The 14,554-nt window shown below is 39.0% G+C and overlaps 1 protein-coding gene across 1 annotated transcript in view; it reads left to right on the forward strand.

Annotated features, from left to right (window-relative positions):
- The window catches only part of CTNND2 (catenin delta 2), a 566,347-nt gene that overhangs the window by 304,533 nt on the left and 247,260 nt on the right, over positions 1-14,554 (forward strand). The window contains exon 8 of the mRNA XM_075495646.1: positions 7,857-8,109. Coding sequence (XP_075351761.1) covers positions 7,857-8,109 — 253 coding nt within the window. The remainder of the gene's footprint in view (positions 1-7,856; positions 8,110-14,554) is intronic.

Raw genomic sequence — 14,554 nt, forward strand, 5'->3', positions numbered from 1 at the left:
GCTGTATTACTGTGATGGACACCCCGTAACTCGGGAACCTGATGGTGAAGGACGACTGGAGGGAAGGATGTAGAATTTGAGAAGGTTTTGGTGTGGGGACGTGAGACTGGGAGCAGCAGTGAAGCCTTGTAACAGACCTGGCTGTGGAAGAGGCTGCGTTCCAGTTTTGACTTCAGGTTTCACTGAAGTTGCATCAAGCACAACTGCAAATAAACTTTGATCGGGACCCATTCATCTCAGGGACCGTATCTATTGAACTGAAATACAGATTTCTAAGATACAAACTCTGTCACCATTGCTGCTCACTGAATTACTTGCCTACCTATTTCTTCATTAAAATTTGCTTTAGAGGTACAAAAATCCTGATAGATTACTTTATTCGTAAGGTATGTACTTGCTTCCGTTACTAACCCTAATGGAACTAGGTGATTTCAGATTGATAGCAGCTAATCACATACTTGAATCCATAAATAAAATAATTACTAGTAAAGAAATGCCAAGTCTAAATTGGTGATTAAGAAAATTATTCCATATGCTAAGGGTTAGGCAATGGCAGTTATACATCTTCCCCCAGTGGAACTGTTCAATAAAAGGAAAAAAGACATGTATTTCAAACAAAAAATAAGCACGAAAAGGAAACTAAGACACAGACAACGTGAGAATGTGCAAACTGAAGTGGAACAATATAGACAAAAGGAGCCTTCAAAGTCACCAGATATCAGCTGTTCTGTAAACAGGGGAATAGCTCAGAAGCCGAGGAAGCAGTATTTTCTTTCACCGATTATTTCTGCATTATGGAAAAACATCAGTTTCTAAGCAAAGGAACGTTCAGCCTTATTGTAACAATTAGTGTCAGATCTAAAGAACGCTCTTAGAGAATTGAAATGAAAGCATACATCAGTGCAGTAGCAACTTCAGTGCTTCAGTCTTCAAAGATTGTCAGTTTTTGCACTGGAAGAGGATTTATTGAATATGACAATATGCAGAGCACAAGTGATGTTTCCTTGGTTTCTATGAAGCAAGGAGTTGTTCTGCAAAACAGAGGCATGTAAATACAGCAATGGTCAGGAGATGATTTTAAGATTTTTTGAAAGAATCAAATAGCGAATGGGTAATAATTCATTACTGGGGCATACAATCACTTTGAGTATATTTATGATCTTCATTAGGCTTAGTACTCTGCAGCTGCCAGCAGTGGGAATGAGATGCACTGAGTATTTCCCGTAGCATAGCGGCTAAACAGCTACCTCTGGTTTTGAAGATGGGATCGGAAACTATGAACAACATAAATCTCCTATGATGCCATCTGGAAGAGACATGGATGTTGCCTTGATAAAAAGGCTTCCTCCTCAGCATGTCATGGAAACATCTGATGATAAAAATATTACTGGATACATGCTTGCAACAGCATGTAGACACACTAATTACAAGTAGGTGTGACAGCCAGGTATAACCAGTACCTGAGGAAATTGTGACTAACATGTTTGTGGGTGGAAAATAGACCTTTTTTGCTAAGTACCATGCTGTTCAATATCTATTGCTTTTGTTTGCTTGCATTTCCCCTGTACGGCATGTTATGTTCCCTTAAAAAGACATACCTGGTACAGCAGGGAGACTGGCTGTTTGCCATGCCCGGCTGTTGAAGGCACTGAGCTGAGCGTGGCGGAGCTGACTGGGGGGAAGGAGGTTGTATTTCCCCTGATATACACAAAATATGAGCATCTGGAGAACGCTGGAGCTAGCAGCAAGAATTAGGGGAACAAGGCTAGCTGAGTCTTTGAAGCATAACTAGAAATCCCTGAGAGAGGGAGAGGACGTGGAGGTAATAGAGAGAAAGAGGCTTTTCCAGTTGATTGTGGGGAGTTTGATGCAATCCTGGAAGCCCTCAAAGGTTGATGTGTTGAGAGCAAAGGCTGGCTGGCTGGAGAAGAGCCCGTCCTGTGAGGATGCAAGGGAAGATTTGCTTACAGGTTCTTTTTGTTTTTCTCTGGCTGAGAATTTGGAGACTGGAGTTTTGATTGCAAGATCAGCAACTAAGTAGGACAAAATAAAGAGTGTGGAGAAGCGAGGAAGGAGAAAATGGAAAACAAGAGGAATAGAAAGATGTGGTAGTTTTGCCTGTGTTTTTCCTGTTTGGACTACAAGAAGTTATGTAGCAAAGTTGCCAAGCTACATAGGACTTCTGTGGTGTTGATATTTTCAGCATAATCCTGACTATTTAAAATCTAAATTGGAGCCTTGTATCTTGAAATCCTTTAGTGTTTTTTTGGTTCTGCTCTCAGTTTGCATGTTTAAAGTATGAAATTCCTTGTGCATGTGCACTTTGAACAGAGGATATGATAGTGCCTTCATAAAATCTTAACTACCTTAGAGTTAGCTGCTAATAACAATTATGAATATTTTTTTTTTTCCTTTCTAGGTAAATATTTTCAGGTTCCCCCAACCATATATTTCTCTAAAATCTTACACTTCCAATGTGGAAAAGTGCTGCTAAAAGTAACTGCTAAGCAAACTTACTATTATTATTATTATATATGTATCGTACATCTTGAACAGTGTTAAACTTGACTGCTTGTGCTTATTACTTTGGATTGCTGATTTGCTCCTAGCTTGATGATAATCTATTTTGTTAAACTTCTTTTGCAAAAAAGCTGGTGCATGCTCTAAAACACTCACTTAACATTTAGAGATAAAATCTGTTTGCATCCCCCAAACCTGATGAATTCTGTTTCCTAACTGACAGAGAATGCACTGTGTTATTTTTATGGTGTATTAGATGGGAAAAGTATCTGTTTTATAAATCTTCCTATATATTTGCTACCAACAGAATGCCCTGCATTTGTATCATTTATGAACTCGTGGAGGGATGGTGGACGTACCTTGTACTGAAAGGACATCTTACTGGGATCCAATTTTCAACTTTCACATGAGAGTAAGAGTCAACTGCAGGTGCAAATCAGTGAAGGAAAAAAAAGTAAAGAATTGTGAAATCCGTATGAAAGGCACAAGGAGAAGGTTAACACAGGAACTTAATGTCTAATATAGAATAATAAGAGGAAAATTTTACAAGGTAATATCCCCAAATGAAACAGCAGCATCAGCGAAGTAATTTCCAGCAAGAAGGTGTAGCAAGATAAGTCTCTCAAATGAGTTTATCCTTTCTGAAGGTTTGATCCTACATACGTTAACTGGGCAAAATGCCCTCTGACTTCTAGAAAGTCTGAACTTTTTAGCAGTTCTTATGTGAATTAAGTCTCCCTAAGATACTTAGGTATGGTGCAATAGTATCCCTGCCTAAAGCAACATATTCTTGCTTTTTGGGGTTTATTAGTTGTTTCTAGAGATGTCACAGATTTGAAAAGAAGATACAAAATCTGAAAGTGAATTTCTGAGTTGAGTATCTCATGTGTGGTACTCGACGTAGTGTATTTAGTGAACATATTTAGTCATACACCTAAATTTTCACCATTAATATAAAAGTTGCTGTATCTTTCTTAATACTGTGCAAAAGCCGTAGAAAATTATAAAGGCTGGCTTTTCTTTATGCTATTTCTGCAATCAAGAGAACTATAATCAGGACATACATCAGGTCTTTGGAGAGTTCTCATTATAGTTAACAGGGCCTTTTCTTTATCTTTGGCAAAGATTTGTAAGAACATATTAAATGTCTGTGTGGTACTCCAGACACTCTGATTTCTGGGGATGTGATTTTGGTGCTGCAGTAGTGAAGGGCTGAGATGATACGGTATTTTTAAGGTATTAGTGACATGCCAAATTAAAACAGGATTTTAAATCTTTAGGTGACAAACTGAAATCTCTTCACTGAGACTATAGTTCTTGATTTGCACAGTGTGAAATGCTCATTTTGGAAATTCTCAATGAAACCCTTTTCTCAACCCAAAATTAAAATTCTCCTCTTCAAGCGTGCTTCTTACATTGAAGTTTAGAATTTCATGAATGCATAGAGTTTTATTGGCCTACTACTGAGCATGTTATTTGCTATACTTAGTATCTGCTAGCTGCAGCAGGGTGGGTGCTGCAGCAGAGTGACCCTACTATCAGTGTGAGCCAGCCTCAGCGTTGCAGGTTGCAGTCCATGCAAGCCCCTCTCGTGTGCGTGGAGTGAGGCGCTTGGAAGGGGTGGCCGGATGCCAGTCGCCCTCTCCCCATGCCTCTGCAAGGCCACTGTGCCGAGTGGTCCTGGGAAGAAGCCGCAGGTAGGCTGACCAGTGCAAAAGGAGCACAGCAGAACTTGAGAGACTTATTCGTCTGACATCAACCACTGAATTCCATGTAAGTTTTTTAAAAAGTGGGGGCAGCAGTCGCTATTAAAAGCAATGGGTGGTCACTTAGGTAAAGCAAGATACAGGATAAGTAAGGTTTTGAGGCCTTTTGTTTCTTTGATTTTAATCTTGATCTTGTCAGTTTTGGGACTTTTGAAGACCAGAAGCAGGTCTAGTTTTGTGAACACCTTTACCTCCAAGCTTCTTGTTAAATCAGTGAGGTGTCAAGGTGTCCACAAAAGTAGATCTGCTTCTTCACAGTCTGATTATGACTTTTGTTTTTTCCTTTATGCAGAGGCAGAATAGGGTCCAGCCGTAGACCCAGGGCAACAACGTGACTTGGTCATGATCCTGCTTCAACCAGGCCACCTCCCAGGAAGGCTGGGCTGGTCGCTGGTGCTGGGAGAGGGGAAAGCAGCCCATTTCTCCAGAAACAGCATTTCTGTTAGAACTCCTTCCTGCCCCTCTCTTCCCTTGCTGGGGCAAACCCCTGGTCCTTGTTGAAGTAGCATTGCATCTTACCCATGCTGAGCTGATTCCGATCAAGGTGTAGCTGGCTTGAATTTGAGAGGAGAGTCGAATGCGAATGTTAGAGAAAGGGGTATGTGTCTTCAATTTAAAAACACATAAAAAGGTTGCATGACCATCTGCAAACATAGCTGATAGATGAACGTTTTCTGGTCCACTCCGAGTGTGCGCCTTATGGATGCCCCTGTGCTCACTGAAGATTGACTGTTCCTGGGTGAGGCAAATGGACTTCTGAATTTATTTATTGTAATAAACATAATCACTATGGCTTTGCTGTTTTAATAGCTAAATAGAAGGGAGATCTCAATAGATGGAAAGTTTGCCATAGCCTAAAGAGCCATGCTTCAGTCAGTAAGTCTGGCTGCCAAAACGATTTGTTTAAGCAAGAGTAATGTATTGGTAGGAGATGGCTTTGCTTCAGTTTTACATGGAACTATTTGTGTTAAAATGTCTGCTAAAGCTTAACCCTTTTACAATCCATGAAGGTGACTGTAGTCAAGTTAGGTGTAGAAGTTACTCTAAAGTGTTAGTTGTTTGGGTTTTTCTGTTTGTCTTTTAATTGATCTGGGTAACACTGGCCAAACAAGCTTATTTGTGAATGTTTAACTGAGTCATAGATTTGTCTCATTCTCGTATTCTGACTATGGCACTTCTGTGTTCATTGTGATAAAATTCAAAAGGAAGTAACAGTCTGCTAGGAAGATAATTTGAGAAATGAATCAGAGTGACTCAAAAAGCATGTAGGTGTTAGGGTGACAGCTAGTTTCAGTTCATATAAATACCTATTTTGATAACAAGACAAAGTAGAAAATAGAAAGAAAAGTTTTCAAAGAATTTAAAAGCAAACATGATTTCCATTGAACTGTCTTGCAAAGGAGAGGAAGGGAAATACAGTGGAATATTTTGCAAAGCAATCTACATTACAATGAAGTTCTTGTTTTCCAGCAGTATTAGTGTTGTAGGGTTTTTCGCAATTCCCCATATGATGTGTCAAAAGCTAGCAGCATATTCTGCGTAGTGACAGTTCTTAAGAGTATGCTACGTCAGTATACAACTACATTTTTGCTTTTTCACTTGAAAATATTTCCAGTATTTTCTCTAACTTGTTTTTTTACTCTTTTTCTCACAAGGCACCAAATTTTGGTTTTGAACTGTGTGTATTTTCTGTTAAAATGTGATGTTTTCCTGGTGTCTTCCTAACACTGAATTTAGCATGATTTGTGCATGAGATGTTTCAGTATGCTGATAGTGCTACTGCATTTTAACTGGTGCAGTTTTATGAAAAGGTCTGTATGTGTCTTATTACTCATTTCGTAAGGAAATATATACTAGTAATTAAACAAAAGCAATAATTGTAAAATGTTGCTATATATGTAAGTTAACGTAATCATAGACTGGTTTGGGTTGGAAGGAACCTTTACAGATCATCTAGTCCAACCCCCCTGCCATGGGCAGGGACATCTTTCACTAGATCAGGTTGCTCAAAGCCCCGTCCAACCTGACCTTGAACACTCCCAGTGATGGGATTAAATAATAGATAAGTGGGATCACCCACTTATCTATATGTGTAACAAAATTATAAGAATTGTTATTGTAAAATTATATACTTCAGAACCATAAGAAAAAATTAAAAATAAGGCAAAGATTTGATACAAATTTAAAATTTCCAGGTGTTGTAACTTTGGCGAGTACTAGGTCAGACAAAACTGTTGTAATTGTATTTAAAGTTCACTGTGTTTCATTTGCTGACAGTTTGAGATAAAATGCTTAAAGTACCTTTCATGGACCTATAATATATTAGATATTTATTTTCTTAAAATGTAAATGTGCATGTTAATGAGAAATGTTGGGGAAATCTATTATGAAAACCTGTCTCTTGAATATGTGGTTTTGTTTACAGTTTAGCATGTGAATTAGACTCAGCTAAAAATAGTCCTGGACCTGGGCCCACTCCTGTTGGCAAAAGTATTCTTCTTGTCTTGGGACAGGGGGAAATGGGAGCCACCACAAGTTCACGTGCCACTTCAAACAGTCCAAATTTCCTTCTGAGCAGAGCCAGCATTTAATTTGTATTTGTTTCCAGGCCAAAGATCATGTGGCTATTGGTCTTCTGGCCCTTACAGTGATAATTCATTTGCCATTAACTGGACTTTGGTTCAAAAATATTGCATGTTTAATAAGAATCATAAAGCAGTCTGGATCTCTAGTACACAGTGCTGTAGCAGAAAGATAATGGGCTACCAGAGACATTAATAAGATTTTTGAGTCGCAAAAGAGTTAAGTCAGTTTAAATCTATTGGTTAAGCTGCTCAAAACTGGTAATGCATTAATCTTGAGCTGTGGTGTGTGAGCACAGCCGTTGCTGGCATGCATTAAGAAATCTACATGATCACCTTATGGTTAGCTCTTTTTCAAACTGAGTTAGCAGTAGCAGTCTGCCAGGTCTTAAGGTGAAATATGCAGAAGATGGGTTAACGAAGCATATGCAGTGACTCTCAGTAGCAGGTGTCTGGTTTTACCTGCTTTATGGATACCAGGACTACAAATTTGGGATGGCTATGGCTGTCTGTTTCTTCTGCCGTAGAGCCATCCGTCTCAATTTGGACTCTTGAGCCTGGTGTGACCCTCCTTCTGCTGGTGGATCTGACTGACTTCCACCCCTGTAAGGACTGCAAAAGTCTCACTTGGTGGTGGCTGTGAATCTTAGCTTGACTATTCCCATGCTTCCTCTGCACTTTTTTCATTTCGGGTTAGTGCAGTTAAAACCCCAAGTGAAAAGCACTGCTGCAGTCTGTTTAAATGGTGTAAAGGTCTTCTAGTCCAGAAGTGGCATGTCATTTAGAAATTCGTTTGATGGTTATTTACTTCAATGGTTTTGAAAATGACAATGTTGTTTGGTTTTTTTTTTTCTCATTCTTTTTGAACCCCTGTTTTATATGTGTGTGGTTTTTGTTTTTTGGTTTTTTTTCCTCTGCCTAGACCTGGTTAACCATTTCTGTGAACAGGTCCTCAATTTTTTACTTTGTCCCTACTTTCCTGTCGTAGCCCCATCTTCCCCTGGTGTCGACTCCGTACCCTTACAGCGCACAGGCAGTCAACACGGCACACAGAACGCAACAGCGACCTTCCAGAGGGCCAGCTATGCAGCCGGCCCAGCCTCCAATTACGCAGACCCCTACCGACAGCTGCAGTATTGTCCTTCTGTTGAATCACCATACAGCAAATCTGGGCCAGCCATCCCACCTGAAGGGACCTTGGCTAGGTCACCTTCCATTGATAGCATTCAGAAAGATCCCAGGTGGGTGAAACCTTCATTGTCTACTATTTCTTGCTCGTGCAGAGGTTTGTAATTGCGGTTTGCTTTGTATGTTTCTCCTGTTGAATATAAAAAAAAAAAAAAAAAAAAACCAAACCCCCCAAAAAGTGACTGTACATGAAAGATTTTGTTTGCATAACAGCTTTGTCCTAATGCTTTACCTTGGAAGGCTCTCATGAGCTCTTCTGTGAAATGAAATGATAGGTGTGGTCTTAAATGTGCGTATGTAGTCCGCTTTCAGTAGCGCCACCCCTCAAAAGCTTATGAAAAGTAATTTTCTCTGAAAATGGGAGGAGTGGTATGACTGTTTTGTCGATTCAATTTTCAGGTTGCTCATTGGGCAGAAATTGTTACAGTTCTTGGTTTGTCTGCAGTTAATATTCATAAAAGCTGCAGTAAAGGATATTCTGGTATCGGGCAGTGAGACTGAGCGGTGTGGAAGCAACACGTAATCAGGCTTTTGCTTTACCCTGTGTGTTGTGCAGGCTTCCAATGCCAGTATGTGGTAACAGAATGTACATGTTACAGCTTTGCAGAAATCGTAGTTACTGTGCATGCTTTTTAAATGTATAGCACAACTTTTAGTGTTGCTGTGAGGCATGACCACCCTCATATACCTAGGGAAGGTGCAAGGAGGAAACTTTATAGCCATACATACCCCAAGCAGACAGATTGATTAGAGAGAGAGAGTTTTCTGGAAAATTATTTGAATTCCATAACAGCAATGGAAATGTTAACTATAAGCCTCAATGCACTTGGTGATTTTGTTCAGTTTTCTGATAGAAAAGAAAGCAAGTCTCTTTGGTAACTTAAGTTTGAACTTGTTGAAAGTGTTAATTTATACAAGGTTTTTCTGTGGCAGATGGTGTGATTTATTTATTTATTTTTGGTATGTGTAATTTAATGATAGGAGAGCCCAAAAATTTGCCCCCAACAGAAATGCTGGAGGTGTTTAAGCAACAATTTGAAAAGACTTCTTTCCCTGCATTAGAAACCAAATATTCACAACCTGATCTCTCTACTTGTTTAGCATTATAGCAGTTTTCTCTGTCTCTCCAGCCAGGAACACAACAGCAGCTAAATTTTGTGGCGCATCAGAAACACCATTGCTTGCAGCTACTTCTGCCATTGCAGAGTTTTATTTGTTGAGAAAACTTATGTCTTCAACCTTTTCTTTTTTTTTTTTTTTACCCCCTTAGCTTTTCCTCCAGAAATTTGAAAAAATATAAATTGAATTCCTCCCCTTCTTCCCCCTGCCCCAGAGCAAACATTGGTAACCAGAGGGAAACAGTCTTTTTCTGAAACATTGGTATTTTGATATATTTGTATTCCAGAATATAAAAGCCCACAGAGGAAAAAGAGCTTTGCTTTGTAATTGTCTCATGTTCGAACTTAAAGAAAATTACATTAGGAGTGCACTAAACCAGAGGAGAAATGACTGTAATCTATATGAAATGTTCTTAGGAGAAGCGTGATGTTGTTGAAGGCACTATTCCCTATAGCCAGGAAAGACATATTTACAATATCTCTACAGATCCTAGACATAATATCTTTTTAAGAAAAGGTTATCTCTGTTTAGTTGCTCTACTATCACTTCAAAACTGTTAGTCAGTTAATGTATAGGATATGTGCTTGTAAAAGAAGATTTCCTCTTGCGAATTTTTCATTTGCCTGCTTTTTGGTTTTTTCTCGTCTTGTGATACCATTTGTGCATTCATGAGTATTGATTTCTGTAGGTAAAGTAGGAGCGAGCAGGCATCCAGGTATAAATTGAACTTCATAAACTCTTTAGAGGGGATCATTAAATATTATTATTAACTACTATTAGATGGATTAGGATTTTGCACAAAATAACTTTTGTAAAAGAGGTTTGCATTACTCTTGATCTCATTCATTTGATCCATGGACTGTGCGTGGTGTCTCTTAGTATTGCTGCCCTTACTTGTTGGTCTGAATAATTCTTATAGAGAAATGTCAGAAGCACACCTGATTATGTTATGCCTTGGTCCCCAGAAGATATAGTCCACGTAGGCAGACTGGCTTGGGAAACTATCTGTGGCCTACAGCAGTTGCTGATCATTCAGCTAGTGGAAAGGCGTTGAAAAATTGGAAGGAGTTTGGAGAAAAGCAACCAGGAGACTTATAGAATGTTGATTTCTATGGATAGATTACAAAAATGTGGATAAATGACAAGTGTGGAAAGGAGGGGACAGAAGACCTTCCAGATGCTTGAAAAAATATTATGGAAGGACAGGAATTATTTAGGGTAGGACATGGGAGGTATAATTAGAAGTACTGTCTTTAATTGGGGAAAGGAAAACATGGCCCAAATACAAGAAAGACTTTCAATGGCTGTGTTAAGTTGCATTGTATTCCTCAAAGGGCCTATCATTTATATCTTACACAGCGAGAGAAAAAAAAACCATGTTGGTCAGCAGATGGACTTTGTCAACTGATAAGTTTTGAGTTTCCTTACAGACCTATTGCTGCTTTGGTTGGCTGATTAGTTGGGTTTTTTTGAGACTGACAGGAATCGTGGAGGGGAATGGCAGGCATCATTTTCAGACACTGAGCCTACCTGTCCAACCAGAGGTCCAAACAAAGGCTCACTGGCAGAGGAAAATCTGCAAGACAAAAGCATACTAATTGCAGGCTTTTGATTAGCATTTGCTATATGTCAGTCAGCTCAAGATGACAAACAGATAGCCAGAAGAGAACGTACTCATCCTAATAAGCAATTAGAGTTCCTAAAACTGAACATTATTTTCTGGAATCTTCAGTTCAGGCGGAATTTCCATCTGAAGTCCCAGAAAAATGGTTGGCAGGCACTGAAGTAGTTGACAATTTTTTCCATTGTCTTCACTGTGTAGTTTGGATTACTAATATTCCAGTTTTACATACGTATTCTGAGCTGACATTTGGCAAATGAAATTTTAGCTCAACATCTGTTCTGCATCATCCAACTGTCATAAAATGCAGTTTAATGTTCATTAACTTAAACTTTAGGACAAAAACTGTTTTCAAAAAGTAACAAGATATTTATTATCAAGTTTGTGGGAGGGGATAATTTTGAATTTATGCAGGTAGACTGTTAGCTGGTACAAGCTCATATAACAGGCAGTAAAACCTATATACATCTACACTGGCAGAGAGTCTGAGGCTTTGTTATTTAAGAAGGACATAAGCCCCTTATCACCTGTCAGAAATAAAACTTAAGTTCTGCGTATGGAAAATGGAAAAGTTGAATATCAAAGATAATTTACAGATTGATTCTTCAGAGCATTCTTTTATGTGTACTTCATGTCAAAGAAGGAAGAGAAATACACAATAGGTCTGTGATATAAACTGTTTCATGCTATAATCTCTTATATGAAATAGTGGTATAGGGAGGGAGGGAAAGAATACAATATTTATTTTCTAATTATTGTCTTGCTTTTAGTTCCTACTGAACTGTGAATGAGAGAAGTCATGAGTATTTTAAAGTATCAGAAATGTATGTTCATGTGATATTTTCCAGCCTACTTTCATGTAAGAAAGATTAATCTGTCTCTTGGCACCAACAAATTATCTAAGCTTTGTCTACTCTTAGACTTTAGGGGAACTGGGGAGCCCTAGAAATAGAAATGCTGGTATCCAATTGTCAGTCTGTGTGCCTTCCAATTTTTACTCCAAAATACAAACCTGACAAACGCATGTAAATTACTTAATTTTTGCATTTTTAACCTACTGTGACTGACAGTAGGTTAAACCATGTACATGTACCGCTGCTGATAAATCACACTTGCTGCATAACAGTTGAAAAATACATAATTTTCACATCCTTCAGTTTAATACATAGCAATGAAGTTTTGTGGTAACAGTGGTTTTTCTTGTTTATGGACTCACTGTGTCTGGTTTAATGGGTTGAGTCAACATGTTTCCTTCTTTGTTTTGTGACTTCTCTTCTTACCTGTTTTTATTTATGTGCCAGTATACACACATCTTCTCCTGCAAAGAAGCTGGCAAGAAGCTGAGTTAACAGCAAGAATTATGTGGAATACACTCCATTGAAGGCTACCAAATGAATTTCAGAGTTCAAATGTCCGTTTTCGTATGGCATTGAATTATATTGATCTACACATAAAATTTTCCCTTACGGCATCCCCTTTCCCAAGGATAGTGTTTCAGAACCTTTAAAACTAATTTATTCAGAAGAATGGGGTAATTTTGGTGAATGAAGCTGTGAAGGGTTCATTCTTCATTATAGAGCAGACTGCAATAATGATTGGGCTCTAAACACCACCACAACAACCAAAAAACCCACAAAACCCCACAAAAACCACTAGCAGTAGAATCATGTTGCAACTTTACAAGAAAACAAAATTTTTAAAACCAGCTATCTCGTAGTGGTTCTCACCTTTAGAACTGTCTGGGTATAGGTCAGCATAAAGACAGAGTTTTCCAGGTATTGCATGATTTAACTGTAATACCCTGAGATGTGTCTGCTCTGTTCTACGCTTTCAGAGTCAACTTTCCATTTCATTACCTCTGCTGGCCTTAATTTCCTCCTAAGCAGAAGATGATGGTGCTGTCTGTCTATCTTCTAAACTTTTAAATTAGCTTGCTTTCAACTTATGAAAGGAAATAAATTAGATCAGAACATTTTATGTGAACTGTAATTTTCAAAACTCAGCTTTCCTTTTTCTTCTTTCCCTTCCCCTCCACCCCCCCCCCCCCCCCAAAAAAATACAATCTGTTTGCAAAATACAAGCTAGAGAGCTTTATTTTTCTGTAGGAAAAGTGATAGAAGTAAAATAAACTCTAGTTAAATTTCTGTGCTCCAGTAAAACTGCTTATGAGATTAGCACACAGAGTTTGGAACATGGCCTGTTAAAAGATAAACGTTTCCGCCGGAGTCTTCACCATATATTTAATCTCACTTTGTTCCAAGGATTGTCTCAGTGTTAATAGTGTTAGTCTACCATAAATCTGAATAGCAGCCAGGCACTCGAACAGTGTAACGAGGTACGAAAATAACAGTGTAAACCTGCATGTGTGGGAGGTTGGACACCTTAGTGGGAACATGTCTGGTAGCTTTTTTGGGAACGGTTGTCACCTTCAGAAACTTCTGGTGGGGCAGAAGGCCTTGCTGTGACTACAGTACAGCTGGTGGCAACACTGTGCAGCACTGCTGTGGTCAGTCCTGAGATGTGGGCTTGGGTTTTCAGAATCCAGAGGGCTGCTGTAGGTGTTGGTGGGTCTCTGGCATAACTCTCTAACTCAAGGTAGAAGATTGAAGTTCATATTCCTGGTCTGGATGAGACAACAGGGCTTGCAGATGTACCTCCCTGCTTTTATATGATGCAATGTGTGATAGGCAGCTCTCCTTTTCACTCAATAGTTTTCAAAGGTCCCTCTTACCCTTATCGGAAATTAAGGGTGAAGTAAAGGAGGAGGTGATTCTCCAATGGTGGTGGTGGTGAAGCCATGGGAAACATACTTCTAGTAGATCTGAGCGTGTAAATGTTTGGCAATGTGGGCTTACCTCCAGTAGTAAATGGTTCAACTTCCTAGATCCTACTAACACCCTGCTAAGAATTTTTTGCATCAAATTTACATGGGCCATGCCCCTTGTATTGGTAGAACCAAGCGGATGGTGTTTGAGAGTGCTTATTTTTGTAGCTCTGTGTTTAACTGTATCTTTCATTCAGCAAGGAAATACCTGGTTTATTTTCCCTACATAAAAATTGTACAGTCTCTCAGGCTTTAATGTATACTCCTCTGAGTATGAAAAACTGACTCTAAAAGAAAATAAAATCAAAGAGTCTAAACAGCACAAAAATACACCCAATTCAGGAATAGCAAGTCTGGAGCAAATTGCAATTCCTCATAAAGATCCTTTCTACATAGAAGGCATGAATTTTACTTAGTGCACAACTAGTTTTGAGAAAACATGGCAGGTATGATAAAATAAAGAGCAATCTGTTTCCCCTTCCTGCAGTAGGTAACTAGGGATGAAGCCTGCTTCTTAAAATAGGTGAGGTGGGAATCCATAGGCTATCCGCAAATCTGCTAATTTGGGATTTCAGGAGACTTGCTTAGCTGTAAACCTTGGCTGGAAAAGACTTTCCTAGAGAATGTTTAGTTCTGGCTTGAGCATGGCAAAATAAACAAGGAGCTAACTGGTCCATGCCAGCGTCAACTTGTGGTAAAGTAGAGGAATGGCACCCAGAACTTGGAAAACTTATTTTTGTGTGTATTTGAGCACACTGCTGTATATGCTAACAGTTTCTGTCTTTCTATAGTTTACATCGAGGTGGTTTATACATGGCTGGGGAGGCACTGGACATAAGTGGAGTCATTTCACAGTGCAGCAAATGCCATTCAGTATGCACAAAAGCATCCACCTGTATTTGCTATTTTTTTTCCTCTCTAGAATTTGCCCCAT

The sequence above is a fragment of the Mycteria americana genome, chromosome 2 (assembly GCF_035582795.1).
Source record: "Mycteria americana isolate JAX WOST 10 ecotype Jacksonville Zoo and Gardens chromosome 2, USCA_MyAme_1.0, whole genome shotgun sequence".
NCBI lineage: Eukaryota > Metazoa > Chordata > Aves > Ciconiiformes > Ciconiidae > Mycteria > Mycteria americana.